The sequence below is a fragment of the Vidua chalybeata genome, chromosome 8 (assembly GCF_026979565.1).
Source record: "Vidua chalybeata isolate OUT-0048 chromosome 8, bVidCha1 merged haplotype, whole genome shotgun sequence".
NCBI lineage: Eukaryota > Metazoa > Chordata > Aves > Passeriformes > Viduidae > Vidua > Vidua chalybeata.
The window spans coordinates 6882856-6902568 of record NC_071537.1 but is presented as its reverse complement, the minus strand read 5'-3'; the positions used below and the strand labels follow the sequence as shown (position 1 = coordinate 6902568).

The 19713-nt window shown below is 42.4% G+C and overlaps 1 protein-coding gene across 3 annotated transcripts in view; it reads right to left on the bottom strand.

Annotated features, from left to right (window-relative positions):
* Positions 1 to 16514, bottom strand: part of SHTN1 (shootin 1) — a 55026-nt gene extending 38512 nt beyond the window's left edge. For 2 of the 3 annotated variants that reach the window (XM_053949366.1, XM_053949367.1), the window contains exons 1-3: positions 16383 to 16514; positions 9572 to 9624; positions 3035 to 3095 (exon numbers count right to left, since the gene is read on the bottom strand). In XM_053949366.1, coding sequence (XP_053805341.1) covers positions 3035 to 3095; positions 9572 to 9624; positions 16383 to 16440 — 172 coding nt within the window. In that variant the 5' untranslated portion in view covers positions 16441 to 16514. Of the gene's footprint in view, positions 1 to 3034; positions 3096 to 9571; positions 9625 to 16382 lie in introns of those variants that run through there. The other variant, XM_053949368.1, reaches the window with a different exon arrangement.
* Between the last annotated feature and the right edge of the window lie 3199 nt (positions 16515 to 19713).

Below are 19713 nucleotides of genomic sequence, written 5' to 3'. Positions count from 1 at the left end.
TCATTGATGCAATTCCCCCTTGGCTTTGGCACCCTCATCCAATCCCAAACAGCAGCCTGGACCCTAATTCTGCAAATCATTGCATGGCACAAACTCCTCAGCCCAGTGTCAGGATTTCAACGCACAGAAGGGAACTACTTGCAACTGAACAACACTTTGGAGCAGGAGCAAGGCTGGAAAATAGAAAAGCCCCCTTGCCCTCTTCCAAGAGTTTTGACCAAAGATTGAAGAGAGATATTTAAGCCATCTTTGATATACAGAGGTCATCTTAATAACTAGAATATAGGACTTCATTATAGGAAAAAGAAGGTCATTAACAAATGTTATTTATGCAGCTTCATATTTAGTATCAACTGAAGTTTTCATTATTGAAGTTTTGTTGTTACCAGAGGAAACTAGCAACACATTGGTTTGCTGAGTAGCTGTACAAAAGACCCAAAATCTACAAAAAAGAAAAGGCAGGGCAGCGTTCTGGTAAATCTTGGTCTAAAAACTATATTCACATGAAGTCTTCTACCACCAGTGCAACCAGACTTCTTTCTTGGATTGTCTTTTTATTTCCACTTAACCTGACTATGGAGAAATTATCTGCTCCAAACGTGTTGTACCAGCTGCTACATACAATACATACAATTTGAGAGAGGAAAAGTTTCAGGCAGTACATCTCCCTGTATCTTCTGGTTTTATTCCACTGAGCCCTGGGAGCTTTGAGCAATGAGATGCTTTGGGCTTGATAAGGGAGCAATGGAGATCCAGAGCTGCTCCCATTTTACAGACAGGAATCTAAGGGCCTCAAGCAAGGCTAAAGTTAGGAAACAAGGATCGGGCTCTCATGGCAGAACTAGGGATTACTCTTGGTTCATTTAAACTTAATTAACCTGCAATTATGATTAACTCAGGGGAAAAAAGTCTTTCCAAATTAAATACAAAAAATATATTATTTCCTAAGTCTGTCCAAAGTTCTTATTATGTTAATATTAATATTCATAAAGAAGCACTAAGTGGCCTGAAACATCTCTAACCTTGACAGTTTTTTTCAGGGGTAATAATAATCCACAGCAAATGCAGGCCAACCAAAAACCACTTAACTAATTAGTAGTTGCAGTCACCGAGAAAACATGAATCAACACTGTTATTACAAGTGGCACATTTGAGTGGCATCTAATTATGACTTGATGAGCACGATACTTGCATTATCAACATTACTACTGCATCCCATCAGGGACTAAAAGCCGCTGATGGCATTGACTGCGAGAAACTCCCCCTCAATGGTACCGCAGCACCCAACAATCTCCTTGGCAGGGGCACCCTCACTAAATGACATGTTAAGCATAATTACTGGTAGACATTGTAAATAAACAGGATTGGAAGTGAAAATTGTACCAAGTGCATAAGACACAATCTGACACATTGGAAGTGGCAGCCTTAATTGAGAGTTTCTTTGACTGCTCAAGATCATTTCAACTGCATTTCTCGGAGGACAGTGATTATAACTGTGGAGACAGACGGCATAATGGTATCAGCACTGCTGACAGAGCAGTGAATTAAATTGTATCTGCTGTTGTGTGAAAGCCTTGATGAGAGGTACAGATCCTTAGTGGTCTTATCATTATAACACAATGGTCATGTTGTCATCAACCTTGCTGGCTCCAATTGAAAAGAAATGATTGTGTGTTGAAGCTTTCCCCCCCACCACCACCTTCTATCTCTTGTGCTCAATAGAACCAATTTTCAGAGAGCTATGAAATCACGCAATAGGGCCTAAAATGCAGCTGCTTGGCATACAAACGGGGCCCCATTAAACTGGAATCACACACAATATGTGTTTATGCCAGGAGAACAAATAGAAGCTGAGTACAGGCCAAGTTTATTCACAGACACAAAGCCAATGTAGCTCTTCATCAATATAATTGCCTTTTATATTGTCGTTTAAATAATAGGCTCTATTATTGCTTTAAAATCCTAATATTCCTGGCATTTTATCACTATGTTTACAAGGTATGTCCTTTAAAAATGTGAAAGGAAGATAAAAGAAACCTATAAAATCTTACAACATCAAATATTGCCTCAAATTTTAAGTCTTAGCTACTTGACATTTTCTGCCACACTCCAGTATTCCTCATATCATATCAAAAACAAAACAGGCAGCCGTTTGTCCAGAGGAATTGTGCTTCTTAGAAAACATTCTTGGTTACCTAAGAGCATTCAAGGTAGTAGACAATTCCTGTTGATTTCAGATTATCTTCCATAATTGTATCACACAAACTATTATAAAACAGAAGTGAGCAAATTCCTCTTTAACACAGTCACACAAAAGTACAGACCATGTGATTTCCTTCTCCTGCATTAACTTCATCCTCATGTCTGATGCTTCATCGTGCAGTTCACTGTACTGGCACAAAGCAGATGTAACAGACCACAATCCCATTGTAATTGTCTCTTCTAAGGAGCTATTCCACCAGGATACTTCCACTCCCATTAGATGTGCTTTGTTGCTTCCAGACACCATACGGTTTCAATAGAACCATTACCATAAAAGTGCAAACCTGAATATTGACATTCTCACAGCCCAGACAAGAGAGAACTTGCTCTAAAAATTAGCACATGAGAGCAGTTAGTCCTAAAAACCTCTCCTGGTGTGTCTATGCTTAAAGTAGTATTACTCCTACATGAAAAGAATTGCCATTATTATTATTATTATTATGAATCTCAGCTACAGCATCAAATCCCACTCACTTCAAGCATACATCATTCCAAAAGTCACTTGCAGAATCCAGGTGAGATAGAGCCACCACTGTATTTTCACCACTTTGCACCCTGAGAATGACTACCCTTGCCAGAGAGTAGAAATGCTGTAACAGCATTTATTCTGACTGTGGGCAAAGTCTCACTGGATTAGCTCCTTAAACTCAGCTTTCAAGGAGAAACAGCAGGTGGACCTGAATCTCAGCATTCTTAACACTGCTGTAGAGTGTGCAGAACTATGTTTGTAATTGTCTACATCAAGAAAATCCCACTGACATTGTCAGCTTACTTTTCTGAAACTCCTCCAGCTTTTTGACAGCCTCATCTCGTTCTTGCTTGATTTTGTCACACTGTAGAAGAGAAAATTGAAATGAAACACTGATCCAGTTATTTAATTAGCAGTCAGTCACAACATGCAAAACCAACCAAGATCAACTGCCAGCACAATAATGTACAGAAGCCTATCAAAGCATTTCTTTTTCCTTCCAGCCATGTAAGATCAATGGAAAATATGCATAAAAAATTCATTACTCAGGGTACTTCTTAGCCAAACTGGCACACTGTACTTGATTTAGCTTCTGATTCAGAGCTACTCTGAAAATATTTTAAAGAGACACATAATCCAAAACTGATATAAGCAGTTATCCATGTTACACCAACAGGAGAACCACTACTTTGCATGTCAAAAATAGGCTTTAAGTCTAGTTTCTTTAACACAAATAGTCAGCAAAGAGGTACTTCTGTACCCACCCTGTGCAGGGAAAACCTCAAAGCCAATCATCAGGGACATGCTGTTTGATTTCATTACATCATGAGCAAAGTTTCAGCTTGGTAGAGAGAAAGGCACTCATGTTCATGCTTTAAGGAGTTCCCATCACCTAGTTTTATTAATTTTGTGGTTATTGCTAACACTACACAGGCTTCCAATCACTGATCTTATGATGAAACGGTTTCTTCAAAAAGAAAGAATAAAACAGATGTTAAATAGAGTTCTCTAAGAAAACCCATTCTGTAAGTAAATGAAAGAACTCAAAGAAATGAGTAAAATTCACAAGAGACACAGTGATTAACCACAGTGTGAAAAGCACATGACCCAGGGTGAAGTATGACTGGCACACAAGGCGCCTTACACACACATCCTTCCTCACATGCGGCTGGGCATGTTCACAGCAATAAATCAACCTAAGACCATGAGTTAACTTCTGGAAGAGATCTGTGTGACTGAGCTTCTTACAGTGCAACTCCAATTACAAGGATGCTGGCCACTGGAACAGAACTAGGTAAAAAAAGAAAAAAAAAAAAACAAGAAAAACAACCCTGAAATGATTTTGCTCGATTTTCAGTTTTTCCACATGAGGAGCCACTTTGAGTTAGCTGGGAAAGGAGCCTGCTGTTAAGCAACAAGAAAGGGGAGAGTCTGATTCAAAGGCAGCCAAATTCAAGAGAACTCTTCTATCAGCTACAGAGGACCTTGGATGAGACCCAAAGAAGGATCTGCTCTTGGACAAGGCGAGGATGCCACTGGTGCTGGCTCAGGGGCAGCTGACGGCTATCTGTGGGAGCAAAAGGAGTTGCACTCAACAAGAATTCTCTCTTCTCATGGCCCTGGGGTGATGAGGCTTCAAGGGACAGGGGCTGAGTAGGAGGACAGGTCAGTCACCAGCTGCTGTAAGGACTGTGAAACAGGGCAGAGCTGCAGAAAGAGCAAAGACGTGCTGAGCAAGCAGCGCCGGACAAGGACTCACCATTTCCTGGGGCCCTGTTAACAAAGAACCTGTGAAGAGAATCTTGCAGAGGAGAGGTGGGGAAGGGAAATCTCTGCATGAATCTTGCTGCTTGCTGTCCTCCCACTGTTTCCTCAGCAAAAATTTGTGTTACCTTCGTGGCAGAAGTGCAGCCTAAGAGCAGAAGGCAGTGAAAGATGCAGAAGGTGTTTGTGGCTGTTCTGCAGAGCACAGTTCCGCCACAGAAGGGGAACTGGTGGGAGCTGCTGCCTCCTTGGATTTTCCAAGAAAGACCCTGGAGCCACACTGACATATTTCACCCACACATGATTTTTCTGCACACTGCAAGCTTTCAGCCCACTGCACATTAAGTGAGCAATTTAAAACCCAGGAACATTAGCATTTTAAGAATCTGTTGCCTGTGGAAGTCAACAACTTTCCTACTGATGGAAGCCTTGATGTAGAGGACATAGCACACTCCCTTATCCCAATGACAGGGAAAACTCCTTTTAGAATCCTCCAGGCATCACGCTGTAAGGCAAAGCAGCTTTCCCTGTGCAGTGAAAGGGGAAGTTAAATGACCTATTCCACTTCACCTCGAGTGCTATTTGCAGAGAGAGCTCCATTTGGACCACGGCAAGCTGACTATTCTCCTCATAACCGTGACATTTCTCTGCACAATCAGGGTCTCTAGGCTTGGGTCTCTGCAGAGCAATTCCTGCTCCCAGTCGCAGTTTTCTCAATACCTTCCTTTTGCTGCTACTGTGCTTCAGAATGAAAGAAGAAGAAGAAAAGGAGAGGGGGAGATTGCTGCCCTTGCTGAAATGATCAATGGAAAGCACTTTGCCTTCTGTCTTGCAATCAGAGCCATGTAAGCAGAGCTGTTACAGGGCCTTCCAAAAAATACCCCAGTTTATCTTCTAAGAATTAGAAAAATTTGAAATTTTCTTTAACTACTTGAACTGCTTCAAATTTGAAATATACACAAAAATAAAAAGCCTATAAACTATGTTTCATAATAAAAAATACTGTCACCCTTCAAAATAAATTGACCTTACCTTTAAAACTGAAAAGTTTAAAGATCAAAATTTAGACATATGAGCTGCTCATAAAATGTCCCACAGAAGTCTTAAAAGTTCATAACCATCTCACTTTTCAAAAAGGCAATTTGAGGCATACACAATAGAATCATAAATGGACACAAGTATCACTCTTCCTAAATATTAAAAGGCAAATAGCATAACATTACTATCAAATCTACTGTTCACTTTCCACATTCAAGCACATGCAACTGCTGAGGAGAAACAGTTTCCATGTATTTACTAAGCTTCCCCTTTTCACTGTTAAGGGATAGCTCCAAACTGAAGAATACCCTTGAATAAAAATTTAAAAGTTTGTAGCTCCTGGATTGCCAGACAATTTTCTGTTTTTAATTTAATGAAGAGTTCCAGCTTCTCTGCAAAGTAAAATAAGCATTTATTCTATTTTATTTAATATATCTAGTAGTAGTTATCTAATATTTATACCACCATTATCTCACTTATAAAAACCCCAACAATGTACACAGACAATATTGCAGTCCTGAACTGGCTACAGGGCTCAGTGATAATCTCCTAGCAGCAAAAATACATTGCACCTGTATTTTTAAAAATTAACAGTCCAGTTGCCAAAATTAATTTTGTGAATAACTCCATATATTATTCATCTTTGCAGGCGCAAATTCAGAAGATTTGTCGATCACACTCCTTCCAGATTTTAGCCTTCTAGCTAGCCAATACACAAGGCAATACTTTAATTTCTCATTTCTTGTTTATGCTCTACTAACAGGCTTCTTTTTTGCCAACTACTTTGTACATAAGCTCCTACATACTTCAATAAAAGGCCTTCGAAGGGCAAAAACAACAGGGAGATTGTTCAGTCCAGATATTAAGATGCAAGAAGTTCACATAGTAGTCATATAGTCAATTAAACCATTGCTAAGCAACACAAGACACAATTCTTTCCCATTTGCACAGATTGTGAAATGTATGCAGATTTAATGCTCATTCTAAAATTGTGAGTTTGGTGCACTGCTCAAAAGTATCCAGTGACATTTGCAGTACTCTACTTAGAGAAACAATGAGGATGTCATCAAGGCAGAATCCCCTCCCCATTCCCACTTGGTGACTAAACATATAATCCACTCCATCCATGTGCTTTAGCAGAGCAAACACCATGAATGATGTATCAGAGATACAGTATTACACCTACTGTTTTGGATAGCTGTCTTGCTTTTTTTTTACCCCTACTGGCAGCATGACAAAACACTGTCAAAACCAGCGTTCAGAGTCATTTCTGTCTGATTAGCAAGTAGTCAAATATTTATTCATGATCTGACTCTGAATATGTCAGAACTGCATATTAAGTTACCCACATTTGTCTGCAGCTGAACATTAGTTATCCATTTTTGGGGGGCTCATATGAATGTTTTGTTGGCTACGTCAATAAAAAAGGTGACCTAAGAGATGTAATCTGCCAATATAATTTTGGCTCCATTGTTCCTAAAAGTATTTAAACACACTAACAAAAAATGTCTGGGGAAATGTTGTCAGAGACTCCACCAGTGGTCTCCAAATTGGCAGTTTTGCAAGGCAATGAGGAAGAGACATTGTGGATGAAAGATCTTGTCTTTTGCTCCTGAATTTCCATGGTTATTAGCATCCCTTTCAAAGCAGCGTATCTTTGAAATGAAGTACAAAGTAACCCACATAAAAGTCAATTTACTTCCTAATTTTAAGAAAAAACATGGAACAAGGAGTATAAATTTTAAAGAATTAAAATTATATCTTAAGTTAGCTGCCCATTATCCACTATGTTCCATGTGTCTAATGGAAACTAGGACAATTTCTGCATGCACAGCTCATCTTTCAGAGCCATACAAGCACAGCAGTGACTTAGGAAAGTATTCCACCAAGTGTACCAAAAGCACATACACACAGACTGCTATTTCATTGCTCTGTGGCAATTTCTACACACAGTCTGCAAGTCACCTGCTAAAATAATTAACATCTCATTCTCCTGTTGATGCAATTATGTGACCACAATTGATACAGTGGAAGCCATTTGCTGACATTCACAGTGACAGACAGAGGCAGAAAAAGGAACAGAAGTTCCCAGACCCACAGGTAGAGAAAGCCTGTGCTACATTTTTCCAGCAGCAGGTTTGATCCTGCAAAACACAAACTAAGATACAAAGCAAGAGATGCTAAGGACCTTTAGGATTAGGATTACTCCGCCCTGCCATAACACAAGGAATAGTTTCTTCCAGTATTGGCTCTGGAAGCAAATATAACCATGATCTCTGCATCAGTAGAATTTTTTTTGTTGTTGTTGGTTTTTTTTTGGTTTTTTTGGGGTTTTTTTTTTTGTGGAAGAAATGCACTTAGAGCCTCACACTTAACCACTTGAGTCCAAGCACTTGAACAATGACTGCTTACACAAGCACACCAATTTGCAGGATGGAGTTTTTGGAAGGAGAAAACTTGCGTAACAGCTGAAAATCCAGCTCTGAGCACGTGTTTAACTGTTTTGCTCAGCTGGGAATGTAATCCCCATACGCTCAGGCTCGGGGGATTTTTGGGTGTTATGCAAGAATTCCAAAAAAGTTCAAAGCAGCCTCCAGATGAAACACACAAGAGTAGCTAGAGATATGCAGCTGTAGGAAAGAAGCCGTGTGAGAAAGAGGAGCAAGGAGGCAAGAAGAGCAGAATGGAAAAAACAACCTCAGAACATCTCATTCTATCTCAATTTCAAAAATAAAATTTTTCATTGACATTCCCTCTGAAGAAAAAAAAAAATTAAATAAAAATGTAGCTCAAGGGAGGTCTCCCCATTCTTCCCTTTCTAAGCTAAACAAAGCTGTGCTGAAGAAACACCAAAGCTGGTATGACTTGGGTTCAGGGCAAAGCTGGGGAGCCTTTTTTTCATGGGGTGTACACATGTCCTGGCATGGCATTCTCCACGTGTGACAGAAGCCAACAGCCAGCACGGGACAAACTAAAGGAACAGAGCAGTGCAGGGCAGGACACTGAAACCACTCCCAGGCTGCAAATGGTTTGGAGACTGCAAGAGAAACCTGCCCAGTGTTAAACACGCTCCTACACGCCTCCCTTTCTGCTGTCAGACACCGCATTCTGGGCTGGATGGAGTCTTGGTCTGAGTCAGCTTTATTCTCATTTTCTTCTGAGCATTTCTTCCAAACAGCAAAGAGAGAGAGGACAGATTTCCCAGGATATCTGGGACATTGGTGAAGGACAGCAGAACAGGAATGCAGCAACAACCAAAGTGAAAAGGACAAGGAGGTCAGAGGATAGGAGGGAATGAAGCACGATATGCTGACCTTGTAGAAATACACATAATCTTTGCCGAATCATAAGTGAACCTAAGTATCAAATTTTCTTCAACAATAAGAAGAGAGTTAAGGACAAGGTCTTCTCAATACAGCCTTGAATTGAAACATTTGTAACTAAAAATGACCATTCCAAAGTTATTTCAGAAGAAGCTGAATTAAATCTATGTGTCTTGGCAGCTCACAGGGATTTTAAATCTAACAGATTTCTTACATCTTCATCTCACTCATACTGGAGAAAGGAGAATTTTGCTTACAATACAGTGTAGCACTGACTCCTCTGCATTCCTCCCTACCTTCAGAAAGCATATTCCTATATTATGAATGTTCAGAAGCTGAGGGAAGTTGTTATCTTTTTTTTCTTTCCAGTAAATAAGTCCCCTGTGCAAATGAAGTCATAATAAAACAAGACTTAGATCAAAGAGAAACAATTTTATCTTGAACACGTGACTTGGTCTATGCTCCCAACTGTTTTCACAGGCAAACCTGGTAAAGCAGCAATCACTTATAATATATTTACAGGAACTTTTCTGGAGTGGGACAGCCACAATAGTTGTAAGAGTTGCATTCATTGCTCCATAAAACACATAGGTACAAGTAATATTATTATTAAGTAACAGTGAACTCAAAAAAACAGTCAACCATCTGCCACAGTCCACAAGGTATTCTGGTATTTAGCATTTTAGTATTAAATGAATAATTGATTCATACAAACCTCTTCCTTTGTTTTCTTATTTTCTGCTCTAAGCTCTTCATATTCGCCAATAGCTACACAAGGGGAAAAAAAGAAAAAAAGTTAATATAGCAGTACCGCTTCCCAAATTAGCTCTGCATTTGATTAAATTCAAAACTCTTGTTTGTCTATGCAGACTTCTTAATTAACATGGGTCATAAACTTCATTAATAGCCTATTAATATCCTATGAACTGGATAGCCTTCTAGAATTGAAGCAATTAGGAAGTGTCTGAAAAAGGTGGTAGCTCCCAAAACAATCAATTACTGATCAATGTAGAGTTAAACAACCTTATTGATTGAGTTCAAGAATTACCAGGTGAATACACTGGTTTGCAGTGACCATTTTAAACCCACACTGGCTCAGGTTACAGACCAATCCTAGAAAGAATGGTTGGTGTGATATATGGGTACCTGCAGAGTAGCTGATCCGTGCACCAGTAAAACCAAGGTCTCCCATCAATCCCTTTACTTTGTCCCCACTTCTTATTTACCCAAAATTCCTACCCACCACCCATGCCCAAGAAGCAGAAAAAAAAAAACCAACAGGTAGGTGAACAAACAAAAAAAAATCACAGTGGTGAAACAATGTATTTCCTATACAGGAGCACAAAGGCTGTGCCTCTTAAGAGGTCACTGCTCCACTGCCAAGCTATTCCCTGTTCCCCTCAGGAAAATATGGGAAGAACCTTCTACCATCCAGATGCAAGAAAAGGAATGCAAACTGTACCAACAGATGCAATTCAGGTTTCTTCACACTTGAAAATGGCTCATGTTTGCTCGCCTTTAAGGCAAAGTTATTCTTGACATTCAGTACTTTACAAATGACTGAAAAATGTAAATACAGATTTGCTCCACCCTCGACAGCTCTCTTCATATGCCTCATGAACAGAGAACTCTGACTCATTAGCCCTGAAGGAGAAAATAACAGAATATTCTGGGCTATAGCTCTGAACCCAGCCAAAATGCCTTCTCAGCCAACCCCTCTCTTTCTTACAGTAAAAGAGTAAAACCCCAAAACAGCCAATATGAGTGAACACAGCATGTTCCTTCACAACAGTGGCCTCATTTATTCACCAGCTACTGACTCCAAAGCTCAGCTGGCCAGAAGGGACTGTCCTGGAAACATATCAGTGCCCTTAACCAGCATTAAATTGAGCAGGCAACTTTGTATGCAGAAGCTCCTTTAATTATAACTTAGTCTTTTGATCTTCAGTTGGGAACCTGTGTCTCCTGAACCTGAATTTGCTAACAAAATGTAAGTATTACCTAAATTAGATATTTTATATATTACATACTTACTGTGGCTGAATAGGACTTATTACTAAAACAAGTACTTATTACTAAAAAAGTATATAATGACTGTAATTCACAATGAACAACAGTAAAGACACCTTTATTTACACAGAGTGTGGTGGTGACTCTTCCTACTCTTTTTATTAAAAAATTAATCAACCCCTTTCCTAAAGCTGCATATTAAAAAACACAAATTAAAGAAAAAAACACCAAACTTTAAAAATGCTACACGCATATACTTCAATATTTATACTGCAAACCAGGGCAGCCTTCCAGTCGATTGAGAGCCATTCCATGCCAAATCAATAAGTAATGCAACTTCAGGATTTAAAATCTACTTATTTAGTCAAAAAATAAGTAGAGCTGCCCAAGGAAGCAAGTGTCACTCCACTGTTTTTGCTTCCATACCATGGACCAGGCATGTCTTTACTGGTACAGGCAGGAGAAAGAGCTGACAGTGCAAGAAGTCCTCTGCTCCAGATGAAACAAGCTAGCCCAATTAAGTCATATTTTGTTGGTAGAAGTAAACTAACACCTGGCTTTTTGGATGTATCATTAGAGACAGAATTACCCCTGTCAGCACCAGAAGCTTTAATGGAATTGCTGCCACCACATTGTTCCTCCCGGTGTACACGAAATAGGAAGAATCAGGCCAAGAATGCTGTGAAAACTCTTGAACAACAGTGGCCTCCTACATGTACAGCATGCACAAGACTGTGAAGTGCTGTCAAAAGGACAAAAAAAAAAAAGCCAAAAGGGATAATTTTTTCCCTTGTTCACCATTCTAGGCTCAAAGATCCCTTCTGCTAAATCCAACTTATCAGTATTTCAACAGTAAGGCACCAGCAGCACCAGCCAGGTGCAAACTACTTTCAAATAATGCCTGGGTGGCATTTTTAGCCCCTCCTTCTGTTAAGGGGAATCTATAGGACAGCATTACACTCAGCACCTTACAATGACTCCAAATCTTGACTCACAGTACACAAACCTATTATCAGGCCTAAAGCTTACATGGGCAAACCAAGCTTTTGGTCAGGTATCAGTTGCATTTGCTGAAACCAGCACAGCTCAATTACCTTACAGTTCTTTAAAAAAAAAAAAAAAAATCACCTGGATAAGTACACAAAGATAAGTGTTAGGTACAAATACTGTAAGTCAGTTCCTGCATCTGTGCTCCCATATGCCTTGATTTTACTCAAACCTGTGAAAGTGTGTACAAGTCAATTTAATTAAACCCCGAATTTGCATCTTGCAGTCTTACAGCTTCCTTGAAAAAACAGGGCAGGAAAACTAAACACACCACTGCCTGATAAAGACCAACCACTAAGTTCACACCAAAAGATTTGCCTTCACAAGTTTCTGAAAAAATATAGGGTACAACAGAAGAAACTGAAGTGGGAAAAACATCTGAACTCTAATACATTCAAGCAGGATGGGTTCTGCTGGGGAATGATGGCTGCTGTGTATTAAGATCTACACACAGGTACATGGGGAACAAATAAATTATAGAGCAGGTAACTATAGAAGGGAAGACAGCAGCCAAGAAGGTGTCCTAAGAAATTCCTCTGGCCATAAAAATTACCCATCTGCCACAAAGTAGAATGAATTTGTCCGACCACATTAGGAGCTAGTCAATAGCATACATTTAAAAGGTACTGCTCTGAGATATTGCTGTCAGATTAGCAGACCAGTCTGTTCCTAAGAAGATACATATAAGATGTTCCCTTATTCAAAGGTGCTGACATTATAAGAAAAAGTTTTAAGACATCAAGTAGATCATAATTAAAAAAAAAAAAAAGTATACAGAGCCATAGTGCTTGGGACTAGAGACTGGAAATCATCACACTTCATCAAATCCAGCCAACAAACACAGAGCAAAGTTAGACCTTTTGAAAATGAAGAAAAAAATCCAGGCAATATAAATGCCTTTAGTATATGCGTGATTAGCAGCAGTTGTTAACCACTGTAATTTAAGAGTGACCAGAAATGTGGCTATGACAGCGGCTGTGCTGAAGAGTAATTTTACCTAGTTTATAACTCCAGACACTTTGATCACTGACTCCTGTTTTCAGCGGAACAAAAAAGAGACTATTGCAGAAGATGACTGTCTTTAAGGGCAAGGTACCAGCAGTGCCAATAAAACCAAAGACAAACAAGGCAATCTTCCAGTCAGGTAATCAACTACTGTTATGATTCAGCTGTTAGTCAAGTTTGCTACCATTCCTCAGGTTCTACAACCAACCACTAATAACACAAAGTTTTGCCAATCTGCTTTTTTTTTGTTTGTTTGTTTGTTTTAAGTCTTACCCATAGGAATATAAGGGCCAATTGAATAGAAGCATGCATCACTGGAAACATCACTTAAAATACAGTGAGGCAATAGTAATATTTATAGAGAGACAGCTTTATTAAACCATGTCATTTCAGAAAACTATTTGAGGATTAAAACTCAAACAACACTTTTAAGTCCAAAATATCATCAATACAGAGATCTTGTTTCTTCATGATGCTCACCTTAAACTTAGTAATGGAGCAAGCTGAAGAATGATCAGTATCAGGTATCTGAGTCTAACACACAGGACTTGGAAAATTCAGCATGGGTGAAAGATAAGAGTATCTTGCACACAGATGGCTTCAGTGTCCTTTTTGCTGCTCAGAGCTTTGCCAAACAGCCAAGCAAATTTGCCCAAGCCCCAGAGAGCTTTAGAGCTGCCACTGAGAGTTGAGTGGGCAGCTACAAAACACCTGCCTCAGGTTCAATCTCCGGACCTTGGTGAGGAGAAGTTAAAGCAGCAGTTGGAACGTGAGAGCAGTCAGCCACAGACGCTGCTGCCCGCCTTCCCCCCCACCTACGGCACCACTTCTCAGACACTGCATTTACCTGGAGCCAGGCAAGCCTCTCAAGACTAGAAAAACATATCCTGAAAAAGAAACCAAGCCAACGGCTACTGAATGAGTCTTTTCTGAAACCTTTCCAAACCCATTTGAATTTTTCAGAAATCTGACTACACATCAGAATGTTACAAAAACCTGAAGCCGTACACCGCTCTGAACAAAATAAAGATAGGACAAGGCTGTGTTCCCATTACCCCAAATATTCAGATCCAGCAGATCCTTCCACCAACTGCATTTATTTCCAAGATAATACTGTTATCTGCATTTGGAAGCAATAAACAAGAAAATTAAGAGACTCTGTTCAACAGACCATCCTAAAATTACTTGAGGGAAGTTGGTAGTATCTAAAATAGTCTTGTTTTGCTACCAATAAGAACGGAGGGGACACTATCTATTCCAAATTACAGTATATAAAGAGTTAGCAAATTTACTTATCTACAGTAACAATATCTTTTATTTTACAATTAGAATAATTTCATTTATCTCATTATCTTTTCACTGCTTGAGTTTTTCACTCTAGGAACCAGACTCATCAGTCAACACAACTACTGCTTTAACTATGTGTGCTACCATATTTTTTGCATAGTTTTAGATGTAAAACAGAAGAGTATTTTAATTTTTTTTCCACTTTGTAACTTTTTGCGTACATAAAACAACTTTCTCACCAGCTACATCATCACATGTTAGCCTAACAACACCCCACTAAAACTCCTGTGTTTAAGGATGAGCATCCACCAAGAACAGAGCCTTACAGGACTGGGTCTGCCAAGTACAGCTTCTATTTCAACAGCTCAGGTGGATCTGGGACAGCCAGTCCTCAAGTTACAGTAACTTTCCCTTGAACTAATTCCTCTAGTCCTGTAAAATTTCCTGAGACATTAAAGGATACCCAGCACACTGGAGGAGAAGACTTTCGGAGAGCAGAACTGAAGCCCTGCTCTAAACAATTTCAACAGGCTCAGTTTTCTCTAAAGAATACCACAAGCTTGTCTTTTTTGCAACTGATCATTGTTATTTTAACAAATGCTCTCTTGGAGGCAACCATACTAGAGGGAAGCAGTCAGTCAGCATGAGAATAAGATTTTGAGCCTTATTTTTTGGTCTCGATTACCAAACACTCAGCTGAAAGATTATTGTTCTACATCTAATGCATCCTTCCAAAGCAGAATCTATCTTGAGCTGATGGTAATCGTGAACTTCCAAAGCTGAGCATACAGGAAAAACCCAAAAAGTGACAAAGCAGGTCATAAATAGTCCATTAATACTCAAATGAAACTTGGTTAGGAAAAGCTTCTGCTATACAGCAAAAGTGATGGAGCACATTTATGGTCAGAATGAATGACAGAAAAATGGGCACTGATCACACCCCTGTAATTTCACTCTTTTACACAACTTTGCCCAATAGTTCCTCTCCAAATTGCCCCTCCCTGGCTCCCGGGAGACCAGGAGAGCTCAGTTGTGGGAATTAAGAGACGTGAATTCCAGCGTGGTTCCTTCACACCTCACGCACATGCGGCTGTGGCACAGGAGGCAACACCGACTGCTTGGTGCACTGGAAGATGTTCACAATTCAAACAGATCTTCAAACGTTTGAATGTGCCCACCTGACTAATTAAGGCTGCAGCTTTGCTGGATCAACCTGGCTCAGGGACAGACTGACCACAGGGGAGTTAAAAATGGCTTATGAGCACCCCAGCTCTGTTCCATGTGTCTTCTTGCAGAGGATTAAATATTACAGCGTTCTGGTTTCTCAGACTATGCACTCACGAAACTGAACATGCTGAAATTCTGGCCTTTCCTACTAAAGCACCGAAAGTGACTCACACACGCACCAAACCAGCCCAGCATGGAACGACTAAAGTGCTACAGAAACCGATAGCGTATCAGGACAGCCCTGAGCTATCAGCGGGAAGTTTGCTCGCTCATGGGGACTGGGACGGCAGGAGCTCGATGGGTCGGGTCAGGATGGGACCCTGCAGCACGGAGCGGGAGATGGGACACCCTGACAGGTTAGGCACGGCCTGGCTCAGCTCCACGTCAGGCTAAGCTCCTCGGACGGACAGCGAGGCGGACAGACTGTCACCCCTGGAGCTGTCCGGTGCTGCGGGCTCTGAGCTCCCCGCCAGGGCAGCACCGAGCGGGCAGCGCCGGGCCGAGGCACCCACGGCCCATGTGCGGCACCGCCGCCGCCCGCCACCGCCATCGGCCCCCGCGACGGCCGCGCTCGCAGAGCCGCTCCATCAGCTGGGCTGGAAAAGCCCTCTGAGGTCATCGAGTCCAACCCATCGTCAGCCACAGCGGGCACCTGCGGGGAGGCGAGGCAGCCGCGGCGGGCGCTCACATGGGGAAGAGCCAACACGTTCCACTGCCCTGCATTATTTCATTAAGGTTTTTATTATTTCCCTCTGCATGGGCAGAGCAAGGGCCCTGGGAGCGGGGCCGGGGGACGCCCAGGCCGCGCCCGCCCCGCCGCGCCCCGTCCCCCCCGCGGGCGCGGAGCCCTCGCCCCGCGGCGGCCGCGCTCCCGCCGGCCGAGCCGGGCCCGCGGCGGAGCGGGGGGAGCCGCTTTCTCCAGCGCCGGAGGCGGCGCCGCCCGCCCCTACCTTGGTCCTTCAGGCTGGCCAGGAGCTCCAGCTGCTTCTCCTCGTCGGAGCTGTTCATCCTGCCCCGCCGCCGCCGCCGCCACGGGCCGGCGGCTGCCCCGCTGCGCTCCGCCCCGGCGAGCGCGGCTTCACCTGGCAGCGGGCGGGCGGCGGCGGCCGCAGCCCCGGGGCGCGGCGGGCGCGGCGAGCGGCCCGGCCCGCTCCGCTCTGCACATGCCCAGACTCCCGCGGCGCCCCAGTGAGCATGTGCGGGTGCGGGCGCGGCGGCCCCGGCCCCTGGCAGCTGCGCCGGGCGGGACGCGCTCGGAGCGGGGCTCCCGGCTGCGAAGGGAGTCGCAGATCAGTTGGGCTGGAATCGGCTTCTGAGGTCATCGAGCCCAGCCTGTGACCGAACGCATCCATGTCAACCACACCATGGCACCAAGCGCCACGTTCGGACTTTCTTTGAACACCTCCAGGGATGGTGACTCCACCACGTCCCTGGGCAGCCCATTCGAATGTGTAATGACCCTTTCTGTGAAGAATTCTGTCCAACCTAAGCCTCCCCTGCCGTAAGACTGTGCCCCCTTGTCCTGTCGCTGGTTTCCTGGGAGCAGAACCTGACCCCTATCAGTCTCCAACCTCTTTTCAGGGAATTGTACAGTGAGAAGCTCTCCCCAGAGCATCCTCCAGGCTGAATACCCCCGCTCCCTCAACTTCTCCTCATAGGACATGTACTCCTGACCCTCCACTAGCTTCATTGCCTTTCCCTGGACTCGCTCCATCACCTCAGTGTCCTTCCTGAATTGAGGGGCTCAGAACTAGACACAGCACTTACGGTGTGGCCTCACCAGTGCCGAGCACAGGGGAAGCATCACTTCCCTGGGCCTGCTGCCGTGCTATTCCTGACATAGCCCGGGATGCGTTCTTGGCTGTAGACCAGCACCCCCAGGTCCATTTCCACTGGGCCGCTTGCCAGCTGCTCTCCCGCAGCATGAACCCCAGCAGGGCTTGGTGTGGCCAAAGTGCAGCACGCTGCCCTCGGCCTTGCTGAACCTCATGCTGTTGCTCTTGGCCCATCGATCCAGCCTGTCCAGGTCCCGCTGCAGACCCCAGGCAGGGTCTCCCACATCGTCAGCCCCCCATGAGCTGGGATTAAGCCCTCCTGCTCCACTCCCACACAGCTGCTGATGTGTTGCTGCATTTTTAATGTGCCCTTTTGCACAGCTCGCATAGCACAGCTTTCCACTGAGGAGCCCTTGCCCAGAGAGTGGTGGGACATAAAATGGCTTTTGAGTGCCTTGGTATGAAGAAAGCTAAAAGGTTTTAAAAAACCCCCGGAAGCTTTTTGTTTGTGAGGATCCAAGGGAAAACAGCTGCATGCCATGCCCAGCACTTGAAGGAAACTTTGGTACAACATTAGGGCAGAGGGCTTTGACAGAGACCTGCTGTGTTCACCTCAGAAGAACACATTTCTCTGGATTCTGATGATCCATTTCTGAAAAAGGAGGAGATCCAGTGATAATCTCTGTATTGAAATTGTTACCTTACCCAGCTTACCCCAAGGCTGACAGTAAGTGCAATGCAGAGTTTGTTTCTGTTTATACATTTTGCTGAGCTCCAGCAGCAGTCAGCTGAGCAGCAGCTATCTCCAGACTGGCATGGGCAAAGGTACAGTTCATATGCCTCCCTCCCTCCCTCTTTGGCAAACACTCATCAACCCCTGTGGCAGGCAGGTCAGAACACACAGATGTGGCAACATTAGTTAGAAATATCAGAGTGAAAGGAAAAAGACCCTACTACAAATAGTTGCTCAGTCCTCCTGCCTTATTCCTCCCTTACAGTATCCTCTAGTTTTCCCATTTTTATCTAGCAAACCTTTAAAACATGAAGAGACTCTGTATGGATGATTTGCAGTGCTTTCTGTCCCACAGGTAGTTAATGACACGTGTAACATCCTGGAGAGAAGCCATAAGAACCATGTGAGCTGTGCTGATGTCTCAGAAGCATGGTATGCCTCATGTAAGGCAAAGGAGGCAAGTTCATAAAAAAATAAGTCAGCTTATTTTGAATTAGTCAGCACAAAACACCTTTAACTGTACTAAATGCAAAGTTATGAATTTGTGCTCCTAGTCATTTGCAAAGAATGGGAAATGACCCTGGAAAACGAAGGCTCTGTAGTGGAAGTGGGAGGCAAAGTGCAAGCAATTATGTAAGTGCTGTTAGAAAGTTACTGCTGCAAAAGAATGGGGGTATGCGGACAGCAGGCTAAAAAGTTTCTTCTGTAACACACTGACAGGACCAAAATTAATTTGTGGTATCAAGGTCTTCAAAAAAAGAAAATTTTATACAATTAATTAATTAATTAGGTACAAAAAATTTAAAGAGAAAGCACAAGAGAAAAAAAATTACCTAAGGTTTGAGGAGAGTGCTTTGCAACGAGAGACCTCAAACCCTTGATCTTTTTAATTGAGCAAAATGGAAACAAATTATTTGGTTATGACAATTTCAATATTTGAGGGCTTTTAAGCCTAGTGGAAAAGAGTCAACCAGAATCTGTGTCTGTAACCAGAAGCTGAACGTAAAAGCTACAAATAAAGCCACACATCAATAAATGCCTCCATTTGAAGGAACACAGAGGTCCTATTTAGGTCCTTGGAGTTCTGGGATGACCTTGGTCTTGAATAGCCCCCACTTTAAGTCAGAGCTGTTTTGCCAGTGTTTTAGTTTTTAGTGTCCTTTCTTGGGCTGCCTTGTTGGCTTCCCTTCAGCCACAGGTCTCCTTCCAAGTCCCTCTTCCCTCTGCTGATATCATTCCCTTTCATTTCCAAACCAATTTCCTTTATGCAGTGTAATAGCAGGATTTGCAAAAGAGTCATTGTAGGGTTGCTTATCCCTGCACGGTGCCAAGGCACCAGACATTTTCATCCTCCAACAATGTTCTGTCTGTTGTATGCAGCCAGAACAGGGCATAAAATCCCTTTGACATCTGCAAAGGCTGCAAGTTCATTCTTCCATTATTTTATTTATTTACTCAAGTTAAAGTAATGTGTCCACATCAAAAGGATTCACTTCCATAATTTCTATATTAGGGCTTCATAATTTTTCTTTTTGTTTTTATTCACTTATGTTTACATCCAGTTACAATGCCTTGAAAAGTCAGCATTTAAAATAAGGATTTCCTTGTTTCAGACCATGCTGGTTGCAAGAATAGGATGGGTGTCACTGCAATAGTATTATCTATTATTACTATAGTAGCAGTAGCATTAGTAGTAGTAGTAGTAGTAATTATAATATAATATAATATAATATAATATAATATAATATAATATAATATAATATAATATAATAT